The sequence below is a fragment of the Lissotriton vulgaris genome, chromosome 8 (genome assembly GCF_964263255.1).
Source record: "Lissotriton vulgaris chromosome 8, aLisVul1.2, whole genome shotgun sequence".
Taxonomy (NCBI): Eukaryota; Metazoa; Chordata; class Amphibia; order Caudata; family Salamandridae; genus Lissotriton; species Lissotriton vulgaris.
This window is the reverse complement of record NC_141696.1, coordinates 380,324,038-380,340,131: the sequence shown is the minus strand read 5'-3', so window position 1 is coordinate 380,340,131 and position 16,094 is coordinate 380,324,038. Positions and strand designations below refer to the sequence as shown.

Genomic DNA, 16,094 nt, shown 5'->3' with positions numbered 1-16,094 from the left:
CCAGAAACCTCAGTTCTAACATTGGTGATCAGCGGTGAGGGTTGGACCTGTGTTTGTGCAATACCTTATAGTAACTCATTGTTCACTACAACTCTATACTAAGACCAATTCAAACCTTTTTCAATTCTCCCTAAATTGACATCTTTGGTTTTTCCAAAAGTCTTTTTTCCACAAACTCATTGTTACCTGCAATGTCTGTGGCTTTATCAGGCAATGTGGAATTCAAGCTGGCTAATCTGGAAACCTACACAGTGGCCCAGCTCAAGGGGCTTTGCCAGGAAAGAAGGATGTTCACTAAGGGAAGTGCCAAGAAGAAATGGCTTCAGAACGCCTCAGGAGCATGGGCAGCAGCCCACCAGAACAATCCAGAGTATCAGGATGAGGGGTCACAATCGGAGGAGGAATTGAAGCAGAACCTTTCTGAAGGTCTTGTCATACAGCCTACTGATGTGGGGGATAACATCCTTGCAGGACTGGAAGTCCGCCGCAGACCGGGCAACAGTGTGTCTTCAAGTAAGTTGTCCCCAGAGAAGCTGGAAGACAGGAGGGTGGAGAGAAAGCTGAAGCTAGTGCTTGCAAAATTGTGATTGGAGAAACAGCTGGCCATGAAGGAGAGAAAAATGGACCGTGAACTCAGCATGAGATCGATGGATAAAAGAGCCCTACAAGTGGGGTCCAGAGACAGGAATGGTGACAGCATACCTACATTGTCCAATGATGAGTCCTGAGTCAGGATACCCAAGGATATCCAAGGATTTGGTGAAAGTTATGTGGTGGAGGATGACATAGACAAATGGTTTGCAGCCTATAAAGTGTCTCTAATAATGCACAAGGTGCCAGAGGATTTCTAGGGTGGCAGTTTATGATAGAAGGACTTACTCAAAATGCGTCCTCTGTCTGGACACGTCGAAAGCAAATAGCTGCCTTTGATGACATTTGGCATGTGGTGAACACGCCAAAGTCATCAGGTTGCCAAGGAAGGGTTGGGGGTGGAAGTGCAAGCGCTTCCGCTACCATCCCCAGTGGGAGCTTGTAGGGGGCGGCCCACAGGGGAGCGCAAGCACCTCCCTCACGTGCCAGTGCTAGGACATAAGGGTTACGTCCTTGGCACAGCACCACCACTGCAGAGGACGTAACCATTACATCCTTGGGACAGAAGGGGTTAAATAAGCATTGTTATTATTATTAATATTATTATTATTATTATTATTATTATTATTATCATCAGCAGCAGCAGCAACAGAATTATTGATGATTTCCTTTTTTTAAAAATATTGTTGTTATTATATTTAATAGTAACAGAAGTCGTAGGAGTAATAGTAATGTACCTCACACAGCAAATTGCCATGTCTCTTGCTGGTTAGGTTTTGATATTATATGGGATAAAGTACCCCCAGTCATATATTATAAGGATATTGCAAGTCACCACGTAGTTACATAACCCTATAGAGGAAGGAGACTGAAGATCAGGATCCTTTATAAAGTTATGGAACTTCAACGTGACTTGAAATATCCTTATCACGCACGCTAGGGGGACTTTATCCATATAATACATGTTCACACCACATCACCATCACCTTTCCCACAAGCCACTTAAAACCTCAGTGTGTAGCTCTTGCATATGAAATAGCCAGCATGTTTGCAAACATGAAGAATAAAAATAAAACCACTAGTGCAAACAAACACATCAAAACCTGTTAGTTATTTGTTGCAGTCTGATATTAGAAACTACTGTACACTAGTCCGTTTGTTTTCATTTATAAAAAAAAAAAGCTGCAATAGTTTGGAATGTGTAGAAGCATGCAGAAATATTCAAGCTTTTCTGTAGCTAAGCAGCACAAAAAAATAACGTGCTCTCTCTGCTTGTCATTGTAAGCCAAATATAGAGCAGAAGAAAGAAAAGGAACATTCGGTATCATTGCTTTACACAACTGCTTCAATTATGTTCCATGACCTGACTGCCTTTAACCTCAGCTGCTGGCTCTGACAGCAGCCATTGTGACGTCAGCATCCAGCTGTAAAAACTTACAATAGTCGAGTTCTGACGTCTTTTCTTTCTAATTATAAATTGCTGATTATAAAGAAATTAGAGAGCGGCAACTATACAGGTATTACAGAATCCCATGTATTCTAAACAAATTATGGGTACTCCATGGTAGAACAGGAAGTTTTTGTATGACTTTCTTTATCAAGACTGGATAAGATTGGACACTGCAAGATTCTGATACAATGATCAGGGTGGAAAGGAGCCCTATCTCTTGCAATTAGAAGAAAAGTAATGTTCTCTCTACGTTGGCCCTTATGGCAAATGTTAGAGTCAAAGGCCTACTTATCTCTAAAGAATGAGGAACTGCAGCAAAAATTACTGTTTCTTCGTTATTTTCCACGTTTCTTTAACATACGGGCCATTCTTCACAGACATATTATTAATTTTTACTTTGCAAAGTTTTTCCTTTCAAATACATGAGTGTGTTGAAGTACCATAGATAGATCCAGATTCGGCTAGTAACGGCTGTTATTGGACAAATATGGATTTCCAAGACATGCATAATTAGGACCAATGGGTAGAATTGACAATAATAATTTGTAATGTTAAGAATATTTTTGCTATTTCATTAATTATTTTGAACAGCAAAAAGAATTCTCATCTAGTACCCACACAGCAAAATGATTACATATTAATAATAAACTGCTTTATGTCTAACTGTTGATGCCCATGATCTGATTGAGCTCTTGCATCATATTTTCAGGTACAAAGATCTGGCTGACACAGAAATGGGAGAGAAAACAAAGGTGACTCCTGAGGAAAAATGTCATCATATTCTGCTAAAGTGTAAGCTTCAGGGAAGCCAGGTTTGTAATAAAATCTATTGCTCAACAAATGAGTGATTTAAATGTTTAATTGTCAGATAACTGAAATCAAAATCATAGATGCATCATTGATTTGCTTCGAGCTTAATTTATCATTGATAAGTAAGAACTCTAATGCCTGAAACAATTAAGCTTCTCTCCCTCCCTGCTTTGCAATGTCTTGTCCTATTATGAGGGTGTGAGAAGACTGTCTTTGTTATACTATTCAAAACACCAGTTCTGCTTTTGGTCTTGTTGCTACTGGAAATGTTATTGGTCCAGTCTCCTAATCTGACATTGGTGCTCCTCCAACATTTTCAGCATTTTTGTATTTGTGCAAGAACACCACGTAAAACTGCAGGCACTTCTAGACATTTTTCAAAGTGGGCATTGGTACTTCAAACATATGGAATCAATTACAGGGCATATTGTAATTTGTGTTTTTCTTTTCTAAATCCGTGATACCCAATTTTGTAACCGTACCTTTCCATGGAGGGCATCACTCACATCTGTGCAAACAACGTGTCACTTAGATTACCCTCACTCATTTTAATTCCATATGAGTTAGAGCTGATGGTTGTTTTACTCATTGGATCCGTAAATCAATGGAGCAAAAGCATTTAACAATTGGAATTAGAAATCATGTTTCATTTTGTGAGCACATTGTGCATCTATCTTGCATATTATATATACCTAGGTGATCCAATCCTTATGTTGAAGAGGGTTGGAGTTAATCCATCTTCTACTGATCAATCTCATATAGCTTGTTAAAAGATACTTGCCATAGATCCTCCAGTGGTTCGTTCGGCAAGCATCACTCCTAGATCACATAAGGTGGAGGCTTCCTTTGGTCATCAGCTTGGCACAACACTTTGTATCACGTTGCCACCTCTTTCCTTAAGTCTGGGTTTTAAATGCTTTTTTCAATATCCATTTCCACTTTTAATGCATGCATGTGTGCTGCCATCCATGATAATAACTGGAGCTATTTAAACTTAGAGAGTCTTCTGTCCATTTTACCAGCAGTTCAGAGCATGATTTTAGTTTAGTGTCTTTAAGCAAGTCATCACAATTTTAAATCCCGGCACCGTGAATCTTTAAGACACTCAGCAATACCAGCTGAATCCCAGTTAATCGTTAGAACTGAGTAATAGTGAATCCTCTACCTAACTCTTAGCTTAAACCTGATTTTGACTGCTGTTTTTAGGACCTTTGATCTCACTTTTTTTTAAACATTTCAAGTCACCAAACTTAAAGAGAAATCCCGAGATAGTTCCATTTGCCTGTCGTTGTTTTTAACATAACACCTATCGCTGTTTCAGTAGTCATACTCAAAAGTGACCTTATTGTTTTAAATGTAAATGCCCAACAATATAATTAAATATCGGGCAACTGGAAACCTCCCTTCTGAGTTTTTTCTGGACATTATTCCAAGCTATACTAGTTGCTGTTGCTGCTCAAATGAAGCTAATTAGCAAATTGTATTTTGTGGATATTTTGTTATCAGCAAAAGTAAGAGAGATATTGTTAAACAATATTTTAGGAAGAATACTCATTTTCATATGATTATTTCCTCATAGCTCGTTAAAGGTAAATTCAGCCATATCTTGGTTGTTTTTATATATTTATTTGAAATGTTACCTAACTTATTTTTAGGTATTAAGTCGATCTTGTGGTCTACCAGAGTACCTAAACAACTCACCTCATCCTTCACAAGACTATTTCAGTGATCATGATTCCATACCATGATCTCTGCCTTCTTCATATTCATGTGTCTCTTGATAGCCTACAAATTCTCTAGGTAGGTGGTCAAATCTCTGTAGAGTCATTTGGGGATTTGTAGTTCATAATATCAAGTCATCGATATAAAGACGTATTTTCTCTGTGGACCCCTTTGACTCAAAATGAAGTATCTGTTCATTCTCTGTCACTAGTTGGGCTAAAGATTCAATATACACATCAAAAAGGAGAGGGGGTGGGGGCATCCCTTCCGGGTTCGTCCCTTCATAGGTATATTACCTGAGACATTTCTGTTAAAGAGAATTTTGATTGAGGATACTTTGTATAGGAATTTAGGTGCTTCTATAAAAGGCATTAGTATTCCATATTTTTAAGACAGACGCACAAATGTTGCCATTTTGAATCTGGTCAAATTTTTAGCTGCAGCGAAAGTAAGAATTGTGAAGGGAACCATGTAAGTTGTTGCCAGGTCTGTAGAGCCGAGTAATAAATTAGCTAAGTCTAAGTCACACGCAGAGGGTATGGCCTCAATACTGTCAACAATGCTCTCAATAGACTCTCCAAAATCAGTAGGCCAAATACTCTCAAGGACAAGCCTAATAAAGGTGTCACTGAGACTGTCCGCCTAGTCATTGACTGCAACACACTTGCGCAGACTTGCGCAGACTCTTACACAGACCATGAAAAGACACTGGCACTTACTCCTTGCTGACAAGTCACTACAGAATTTCACATCATAAAGGCCAGAAATAGCATACCGTTGAAAAATATTCTGAGTTTCAGTTACCCAAGCCGGGAGTGATAAGAACATAGGCTTACATCGCACACTGTATGTTTTTTTCAAATGTGGCCATTGCACCATGTACGGATGGGCCATGGACAAAAAGAAATAATTCACTGTTCCCAATGGCAAGGCATACAAGATTGACGTCAACATTACCTACTACACAATATATGTGGTCTATGCCATTGAATGTAAATGCAAACAGAGGTATATTGACAGTACCATCAAGAGTCTGAAGGACAGTATTGGCGAGCATATGAGGGCTGTTAAGCAGGGGGACACCCGATACCCAATAGCCACGCACATAGCCGAATGTGCAATCCAGGATAGTCACAGAGCTTTTAACATTTATGGCTTCGATTTTATATCTAGAGACCCCAGAGGAGGCAATACAGAATTGACACTCAGAAGAAGGGAGGCATTATGGATCATGAGCCTTAGAATTGTCGAGTTGGGTCTGAACACCAATCACGAATTACAATACTTTCTTGGAGACTAACACAATGTGGCTTCTCATATGGTACAAGCTTCGGAGGGATTGATGCTTGGCCTAGTCCGGAAGAATGTTTTACTAATGAACTAACTACGTAATACAAAAACATTGAATGTATATCTCTCTGATTTATACTGTATATGTCGACTGGGCTCTGAACTTGTTACAAATATACATGTCAAAGAACCATTTATATGATGTAAACTGTCTACAGTCAGGGTGCAGTACTCTACACTTAATGTGCAAACTCACACAAGTTTGGGTAAGCACAAAGACAAGCCACCATATAACCACAGTAATAAGGGACACATGAGATAGATCTGTGGGGCTTAATACTCTTGGAGCTGGTATTCCCAAGTATTTGTAGCTTTTGCGGGTCACAATGTGTATATTTATATACCTGTTATCGCACAGTAATGTTAGCTTTATACCATATGCCTATCTTTTGCTTGGACACATAATCTAATATTGCAACAACTTCTATGGTTGTGGAGTCAGCCTGCAACACTATTTATGGAGGATGGGGATTTCCTATACTCCTGCACTTATTTTACTCCTTGGATTACCCTTATGTTGCCAACAGCCAACGAGACAATAGGGACACTAACGATGCACATCCTCGAAATACCATTGTCTTTAATTATACAGCAATTTGTATTCATTTCACCCTTTTTACTTTCTTTCTGACGACTGACATACAACCATATCTGTTAACGGCTTTATTCATCACGCCCTTACTCGAGGATCAAATGAAGTGGAGACTCTGATAGAATTAGCTACATAGTCATACTGCTACAAGATAGCGGGACCCCAAAGGCAACTTTCTGAGAAATTCTTAAAGTCTGCACTTTATTTCGCCAGCCTATTGCGTTCAGTTAAGGAACATCCGGTTGCTACTTAGCCACATACTGGGTACTTGTGGACTGTAGGAGCGTTCTCTAAACCGAGAATCGTGACGGTAAGCTGCTTATTTTCCCAGTTACGGGATCCTTTGAAGATATTATCTCAGGAATATGTTTATTGCATGGGGTTTAAGGCCGTACATTACAATCTACTTTCGGAATCAGATTGAAGCTCCCCAAATTTTGGAGGCTCATATTTGGATAGCGAGACGCCTTAATATTTAAAATATAATCAAAGAAGTAGATTGAGGCTTTTCGGGTCGGAAGTATCACCAGAATTAAGGTATGCTCAGCTAGACCCTTTGAGTTACTAATCTCTTTCATACCGAACCTATGATCATACTCTATTTACATAGGGATGTATTTATTTCCTTTTTTGCTTGCAGGGATCCACAATTCAATCGAATAGGTATCGTATTTTACCTATGATATTCACTTTTTTCTCATCATGGAGGAGCACTTTAAATGCACGCAAACTGCCCCAATCCATGAAACAATCCAGTAGGTACTATGATTATGCTTATTATTTATTCTACTATTTTTCATGAACGATTATAAAATGAAGATGTTCTGTCAAGAGATGGGTTGAGGATATTTTAAGGAGATTACAATCTGTTCCTAAATCGACCAATGTCCATGTATAATACTGTTTAAAACATCTTGACAAATGTACGCATGGCTTTAAACAAAGAACACTATGAGTTGGGTACACATTTTTAATGACACCAATTCACTAGGGTGTTCACGCATATACGTATTACTATTATGCATACCACAACCCTTGTATTTGTATACTTACTTAGCCCTGAAGAAGTCGTGGGTTCATCCCTTGTAAAGTGACAAAACACGTGTTGGCTAGGAACACAAGTAACTAACTGGGGTGTTTAAAGACACCGTCTACAGAAGTAAAGGAAATAAAATATCCACAGAACCAAAGAAGTCTATTTATTTAACAGTATTGTGAATTGTATATACACTTTTAACGTGTGCAGGGAACTAGTATTTTCTTTGTATGTGGTTGTTTGACCACGCATTAGGGAATAGAGTGGTTTTTCCTACCTGTTTGCACCGCACACAACTTTAACTGAAACTAATTTTAATGCGGACCCCCTTGGGAGTGCCACTCACCTATATTACACCACCAATCCTGCAGCAAACACTAAGTCTTGCATTTGCCTGCTTTGACTAAAGCCCTGCTGGTTGTTGTGGTCGATGTCCTCTACTTCTTTAGCCAATTGCCTAACTAAAATTCCAGCAGAGATCTTATATTCTGTGTTTAGTAGGGAGACTCGCTAGTAGAATTCACAGTTTCTTGGAATTTTATTCGGTTTGGTTTTAATGGTCATTGGATGGCTCAGGCCTTTGATAAAGATATTATTGTACAATATCTTCATAATTGAGCATATCTCTTTTGCAGCCACCTTATATAGCTCCCCTGGTATGCCATCTGGCCGGGCTGCTTTACCCTTTTTTATATTGGCTAGGACATCATTGATTTCTTCTTCAGTTATGCCTTGGGATAATATTTCTTGTTTGGCACTACTCAGTAAAGGGGGGAAATGAGCATCTAGTTAGTCTTTAATATCTTTCACTTCTGGTAATATTGTTTTATTATAAAGATTCTTATAAAACGTTTGGAATGTGTTACTGATTTCTTCTGTCGGTGTTCACTCAATACCTTCTTGAATCCCCTGAATGCATTGGATATCCTTACATGAAATATTCGTGTTGACTTTCCAAGCTTACAACTTCCCAATGCTATCACCATATTCAAAATGCTGCAAGCTACTTGCTTCCCATTTCTCTCTTCATTTTTTCTGGAGCAGCTGTCTGCTGCTCTTCTTAAATATATCTAATTCTAAATTAATCTGTGCATATTTGTTCACTTTATAGGGATCGTTCAAGAACATTTCAAGCAGTACCATCATGCTTTTTAACAGATGCTATTCCTTTTCTGCCTGTATGTATTCCTTTGACCATTTGGAAATAACCTCCCATAAGACAGCTTTTATATGAACCCAGATTCAGATGAAGATAGGACAGCTGTCAATATTTCTGTATAAATATTTGGCCCTATTTAGGTATAGCATATAGCACCTGAAGTTAATGTGTGAATAAAAAAACACCTCTCCAGTGATCTTACATGTATTATTAACCCTGCTTTTAGTTCAAGTAGAATTATTTTATGATCAGATAATAACCCAGGTACATACTTTATATCATTGATTTGTTTTCAGCTTATGCAGTTACAATCCATTAATCTACTCTTTGCCTATGCCTGTACCCTTTGCTTAGAAATGATTATAATCATTGTTGTCACATCTTTTTTGCCATGTATCTCTAATCTCTTTGAACTAGTATGTTTCACTTGACTCCTAGTCTTGGATATATCTTATTTATTGCAAATTAAAATGTTAAAGGTCTCCACCCAATATAATTGGAGCTCTATATATGTAATAGTTCACAGGCGAACAGTCTCAATTGTTCTGGATCATCATCATAAGTCCATTATATCCCACACAAGTCAACTGAGAACGGACCATGTTAAATTCTACAGTAACCCATCGTTCCCCTTCATCAACTTCTTTGTTTAATTCTGGTATGGTTGAATTAATTCCTGTCAGAATTGGGGCACCTTTAGTTATGCGTGTTTGTGGCATACAGATTACTGATTGAACCCACCCTTGCATATTGAGTAGATTCCATTTCTCTGGTGGGATGAAGTGTTTTTTCCCAAAGGATGATGAAGCCCTCCAGATTCCTTGAGGACTACTAAAATACCTCTTTATCTTTTCTCAGAGCTCATTGCATTAACAGTCCAAGATAAAAAATTGATTGAGCTTTTTCCATACCTTCTACTAAGTAACTACTCTATCCTGTGTGATATCCTACTTTTCTTACACCCAGTATATATATGTGGGTAATATGGAAGGGTCCTTTTTTCTATTTCCCACACAATGTAATCACACTCTGAGGAAGCATCCATTAATGACCTTGTCCTTATGACATTGAGAGACTGGTCTCTCTCTCCCCCAAATTATATTATAATTAAGATATTTGCTCCCCTATTTCTCCCCCCTACATCTAACTTTTTTGATAATACACCCTGTCAGCCTGGAAGCCAAGTTCATTTTCCTGGAGGGTGTGCTAGGCTTATTTTTTGCATTAGCACCTGAGATCCAGCTGGCATAAGGTCCCAGAATTCAGACAATGGGTCTGGCAGCGCAATGCATCCTTGAGCCATTATGCAAATTTAGGTGCAGGTTTGCTGCCCCCAACACATGGAAACCCTATGCTGTGCAAAGACAAGCAGCATGGGGATCAAGCAGCGGGAAGCGTCCGGGCAGAATTTAACAAAGCCTAGGAGGCAGAGTGGGGGGTCAGGCTGAACCGAGCTTGTTTGTAATCTTAATGTTATTGCATCTTGCTTGGATTTCCCGCATCTCAAGAGATACTTGTTTTATTTAAGCTTGAGCCTTAAAAAAGGCTAGTTCCCTGTCATTTTGTCTACATCTGTTTTGGCTTTAGCAAGATCCTTCTCCAAACTTTTTTCCAAAGCAATAAAAAATCTATTTTGTCAGATATTTCTTTCTGATTCCCTTCCAGTATAGTAAATCTGTTCTTCGTCAGTGGTGCAACAAAAGTCTCCGCAGCCCCCAGAGTGCAGGGGGACCGAGCACCAGGGGGCCCCCTCCAGCACTGTGCACAGGCAGTGGCTAAGAGCTCCTGATGGGGTCAGGAGGTTGGGGGACCCCTCCAAGTACTTGGAAGGAGGACCCCCTCAAGTTTCACTATGCCACTGTTCTTCATCTCACCAAACCTTAGGGAGCGGGTGTGAGGATGCTTTCACTATGGACAATGAGGTTGCAGGATTTGCACATCCATTGCAATCAAGAAGCAAACTATTTGGTGGGTTTAGATTTCGTGGTGCCTCTTCTACTTCTCTTCCCTCCATTTCAGATGTCACAGCATTAATATTTGCTACAGGGTCTGATAAGGAGCCCCTGCTTTCTCTCACTACATATGGAACTTTTCGAAACAAAGAGACATCTGTGATTAATTAATTCACTGGGATTCATGGAGATTGTAACTGTAGCAGCCAAAACATCTACTGCTTGGGTTAAAGAGCCCTGGAACATGGTCATGCTGAAATGCTGATGATTCACAAAACAATTGAATGCCTTCAGCAGCAGCAGTGTCCTAAAGTACCCTAGAAATTACTAACAAGTAACAGAATGGAAAATAATTTTCCACACGTCTTCTGCCACTGTCCCCAGACTGTCCAGATGGACTAAACTGGATGAATCGATATCTTGGTCAGATTCCAAAGGAGGAGACCAAACTAGGTTGAGTAGCTCAGCATGACGTCTTATGGTGGGTAGGTAAGCTCTTCAGCTTTGGCTTGCGTTGTGGATCCTTTCCCTTGAATAGATTTGCCAAACCAAAGGAGCTTAATCAGGTTGTAGTAAAGATTGTAGTCACTGGTTGTGGCTTGCCTCTGAAGGACCTTTCCAGTGTTAAGTTCTAATTTGAAAGTACTGGTGTCCTGCAAACAAAGAACCAAAAGAAATCTTTACTTTAGCGTAGTATAATGGGAAAAGGTCTAGGCAACTGCAAATAATCAAAAACAGGAAATGCTTAAAGATGGAAACATTCTTATAGCAGATGTGTGTATTGATTTGCAACTGATGACCTACCTGAAAAACAAAGTTATCAAAGCCCATTCCACACTGCTAGAGTCACAATGTCCTTTTTGGTTACCTTATTAAAAAGACACATTGCAGGTCATCTTGCATGCTTTTTAAAATCAGTAGATGTTCAATAAACCTTTAGCAGGTACTTAATGCAATTCCAAGTAAGAGATAATTATTATGAGAAATGTGGTAGTGCACCTGTGTTTTGAAGTTGTACCTTGCACTACAGTGCAATGGTAGATAGGTAATGTGCCTCCGCATCAAATGGTTCAGAAAAAGGGGTGGTGATGAACAGAGTGTCTGAATTAAGCAGACCACTCTTACCCAGTCCAAAGATCAGGGCTTGATCCATCACCGTTTTTTAGCTCACTGGACCATCCCAGCTCAGAACTTGGCTATATGCAAATTAGTCTGACCCTGGCCCAGTGCATCATGGGAACAGGGCAGACCAAACTACCAAGCCAATTCTTATACTGGGACACTATAGGTGTGGCAGGGTATACTCAGACATGAGTCCCTTTCTCACTGCACCATCAGGATTCAAGCAAGCCGGGCCGAAGACGGCTGAAATGCCAGAAACCGGTCCCCGGTAGCTTGTCTCCTTTCTGGTGAAGAATTGGCTTGGTAGTTTAGTCTGCCCTGTTCCCATGATGCTCTGGGCCAGGGATCTGCACACTTTATATAGGATTCTTGAGGCAAGGTTATCAACGATACAGTGGGGGCAGGACACGAGGATCCTCCCAATTCTAGTCTCTGGAGGGTAGGGGGTAGCGGGACAGTCTTAGTACCGGTCCGGTACAAGGGCGGCCAAAAGGAGCTCACAATCCTCGAGCTCAGGGATCAGGAAGGTCGGGCCGGGGCAGCGCCAGCAGGCTAGGTTGAAAGTTCTCGGCAAGGAGGGCCGCGGCAGCGCCAGCAGGCTAGGATGATGGTTCTCGGTAAGGAGGGCCGCGGCAGCGCCAGCAGGCTATGATGGTGATTTCTTTGCAGAGGGGCCGCGGCAGCGCCAGCAGGCAAGAGCGATAGTTCACAAGGATGGGCCGCGGCAGCGCCAGCAGGTCCGGATGAAGATGCACATTGCAGAGGGCCGCGGCAGCGCCAGCAGGCTTCGGAGATGGGTTCACAAGGCAAGGCTGCGGCAGCGCCAGCAGTCCGTCAGGGATGAGTTCTTCAAGGTGTCTCTCGACTCCAGGATACAACTGCCTTCCTGCTCTGGAGCTGCCCCAGTTATAGGTCTGGTCTCCTTTGATGTCCGGACCCTCGCGCTTGGAGGTCGGGAGGTCCGGGATGAGGGAGTCCAGACATCCAGCAGGGGGGTGGAGCCAGCGCACGGGGAGGCCGGGGATGATCGGCACCTGGTGGGGGAGAGCCATCGACACTCCTTTCTCCCATTGACCTGCCAAGTGGTCTCTTCACCTCCTGGGTGGATGGTGGTGCCTCGATGTCGGGGCCTGGCCAGGCCCAGGGTTGGGGTCGCGTCGAGGCCACGCGGCCTCGTGATGCAGTGTCCAAGATGGCGGCTGGACCGGGGCAATGGTGCTGACGGGGGCCCGGGACAGCCGATGCTGGGGTGTTCGGGAGCAGGCGTCCCATTGGGGACTGGTTACGGGTTGCTTTGGTGGGTTGCCGAGATGGTTCTTTCTGGGGACACAGGGAGAGCCGGTGTCCGGGCCTTATCATGCGGGGAGGGAGCGGGCCTTCCACGAGGCCTGTCCAACATGCGTCCCCCCCAGCTGAAGGCAGGGAGAGTAACCCATCCTCTTGGGTACTCTCCTCGCCGAGGCGGAAAAAGCGTGACAGGCCGTCCACGTTGGCGTGGTCCTGGCCAGGACGATGCTCCATTCCCTGCAGGGAGATGGACCATCGCAACAGTTTTGGATTCTCCCCCCGCATCTGCATCAGCCATTGCAGGGGTCGGTGGTCTGTCTGTACCCTGAAATGGGTACCGAAGAGGTAGGGCCGGAGTTTCTTGGGGGCCCACACCACTGCGAAGGCCTCCCGCTCGATGGTGCTCCAGCGCTGTTCTCGAGCCAGCAGGCGTCGGCTGATGAAGGCCACTGGATGATCGACCCCCTCGGCGTTGAGTTGAGAGAGGACTGCCCCAACGCCATGATCCGAGGCATCCGTCTGGACTATGAATTCCCGGCTGTAGTCGGGGGCCTGAAGCACGGGGGCGGTGCACATGGCGGTCTTCAACTTCTCGAAGGCCGCTTGACAGTCCGGAGTCCAGTTGACTGTTTTGGGGTTTTTCTTGGATGTGAGTTCTGTGAGGGGCCCCACAATGCTGCCATAGTCCTTTACAAACCGCCGGTAGTATCCGGTGAGCCCCAGGAAGGCTCGGACCTCGGTTTGGGTGACAGGTGGTTGCCAGGACTGGATGGCAGCGATCTTGAGCTGAAGGGGGGCCACCAGACCGCTCCCCACTTGGTGTCCGAGGTAGGTCACGGACCCCTGGCCAATCTGGCATTTGCTGGCTTTGATGGTGAGGCCGGCCTGCTGGAGGGCATGCAGGACTTCTCGGAGGTGGTGAAGGTGGTTTGCCCAGTGGCGACTGTACACAGCGATATAGTCCAGGTAGGCGGCGCTGAATTCTTCGAGGCCCGCCAGTACCTGGTTCACGAGCCGTTGGAAGGTAGCTGGAGCGTTTTTCATGCCGAATGGCATCACTTTGAAGTGGTAGTGGCCATCCGGGGTAGAGAAGGCGGATCGTTCTTGGGCCCTGGGGGTGAGACCGATTTGCCAATAGCCCGCTGTTAGATCGAAGATGCTCAGGTAGCGGGCAGCCCCCATGCGGTCAGCCAGCTCATCCGCCCGGGGGATGGGGTGAGCGTCCGTTCTGGTAACAGCGTTCAGACCCCGATAGTCTACACAGAACCGGAGCTCGGGGCAACGCCCGGGGCGGCAGCCTTGGGGACCAGTACGACTGGGCTGGCCCAGGGGCTGTCGGATGGCTCGATCACTCCTAGAGCCAGCATGTGGGTGACTTTGTTCTGGATGCAGGTGCGCACCCGATCCGGCACTCGGTACGCCCTGTGTCGAATGGGGGGACTATCCCCAGTGTCCACATCGTGAAGGCACCAGGGGGTGACCCCGGGGGTGAGGGAAAATAGGTTTGCAAATTGTAACAGGAGAGCTCGACAGTCTTGGCGCTGCTCTGGGGACAGGGCATCGGAGAGTCTGACCCCTTCTACTGAGCCATCTTTTTCACGGGTCCTCAGTAGGTCAGGGAGGGGCTCGGAGTCTTCTTCCATCCTGCTATCTGTTGCCATCAGCAGGCTGAGCTCCGAGCGTACGAAGTGGGGTTTAAGTCTGTTGGCGTGGAGGACTCGTAGGGGGTTCCGGGAGGACTCTATGTCTATTAGGTAGGTGACAGGGCCCTTGCGCTCCATCACCTTGAAGGGTCCTGTCCACTTGTCCTGTAGGGCACAGGGTTTGACTGGAGACATCACCCAGACTTGTTGGCCTGGTTCGAACTCGATGGAGGAGGCATGCTGATCGTACCATTTCTTCATGTCCTCCTGACTGGCCTCAAGGTTGGCTTTGGCGAGTTCCCTGAATCGCCGGGTCTGGTTGCGGAGGGTCAGGAGGTACTTATATACATCTGGAGGAGTCTTCTGGGGGGCCATCTCCCATCCTTCCTTGACCAGGCCGAGGGGGCCCCGGACGGGGTGTCCGTACAGGAGCTCAAAGGGACTGAAGCCGAGGGATTTCTGGGGAACTTCTCGATAGGCGAAGAGGAGGCACGGGAGCAGCACGTCCCATTGGCGACGTCGGGGTTCTTCTAGGCCCATGATCATTCCCTTGAGAGTGCGGTTAAACCGCTTGACCAGTCCATTTCCTTGCGGGTGATAAGGGGTCATGAACCGGTAGGTGACCCCGCACTGTTGCCAGAGAGACCTCATGTACTTCGAGATAAAGTTTGTGCCCCTGTCGCTGACGACTTCCCGGGGGAAGCCCACTCGAGAGAAGATCCCCATCAGGGCTCGGCCTACCACGGGTGCTGTCACGGTCCGAAGAGGAATGGCCTCGGGATAGCGGGTGGCGTGGTCCACCAGGACTAGGATGAATCGGTGCCCCTGTGCCGTTCGGGGGTCTAGGGGCCCCACAATGTCTATTCCCACCCGCTCGAACGGGGTGGTGACGACGGGAAAGGGTTGTAAGGGTGCTTTGATCTTTCGGCCGCTCTTCCCGCTGGCCTGGCAGGTGGGGCAGGCCCGGCAGTGGTTGGAGACATCATTTCGCATTTTGGGCCAGTAGAAGTGAGTTACCAGGCGGTTGTACGTTTTGTCTTGACCCAGGTGCCCAGCAAGGGGGACATCGTGTGCCATGTTCAAAAGGAAGTCTCTGAAGCGGAGGGGCACCACCAGCACCCGACTGGCCCCCAGCTCAGCAATTCTTTGCTCACTGTAGAGCAGGTCATTGTCCCAATAAATCCAGTGGGTCCCTGAGGTGTCTCCTGCGCTTTGGGCGAGGGCTTGCTGTCGGAGTCCCTCGAGGGAGGGACAGGTCTTCTGCTCTTGTCGGAATTGTTCCTGGGTGGGACCACCCTCTTGACGCCACTGGGCCAGTTCGTAAAGGTCCTGGAGTTGAACAGGCCTTTCTTCGTTCTTCTCTGGGGGATTGGCGCTTAG

At 44.7% G+C, this 16,094-nt stretch overlaps 1 protein-coding gene across 1 annotated transcript in view; it reads left to right on the top strand.

Annotated features, from left to right (window-relative positions):
• The window catches only part of MYO16 (myosin XVI), a 2,821,299-nt gene that overhangs the window by 2,175,206 nt on the left and 629,999 nt on the right, over nt 1-16,094 (top strand). Inside the window, exon 28 of the mRNA XM_086934162.1 lies at nt 2,751-2,853. Within this exon, the coding sequence (XP_086790288.1) occupies nt 2,751-2,853 (103 nt within the window). The remainder of the gene's footprint in view (nt 1-2,750; nt 2,854-16,094) is intronic.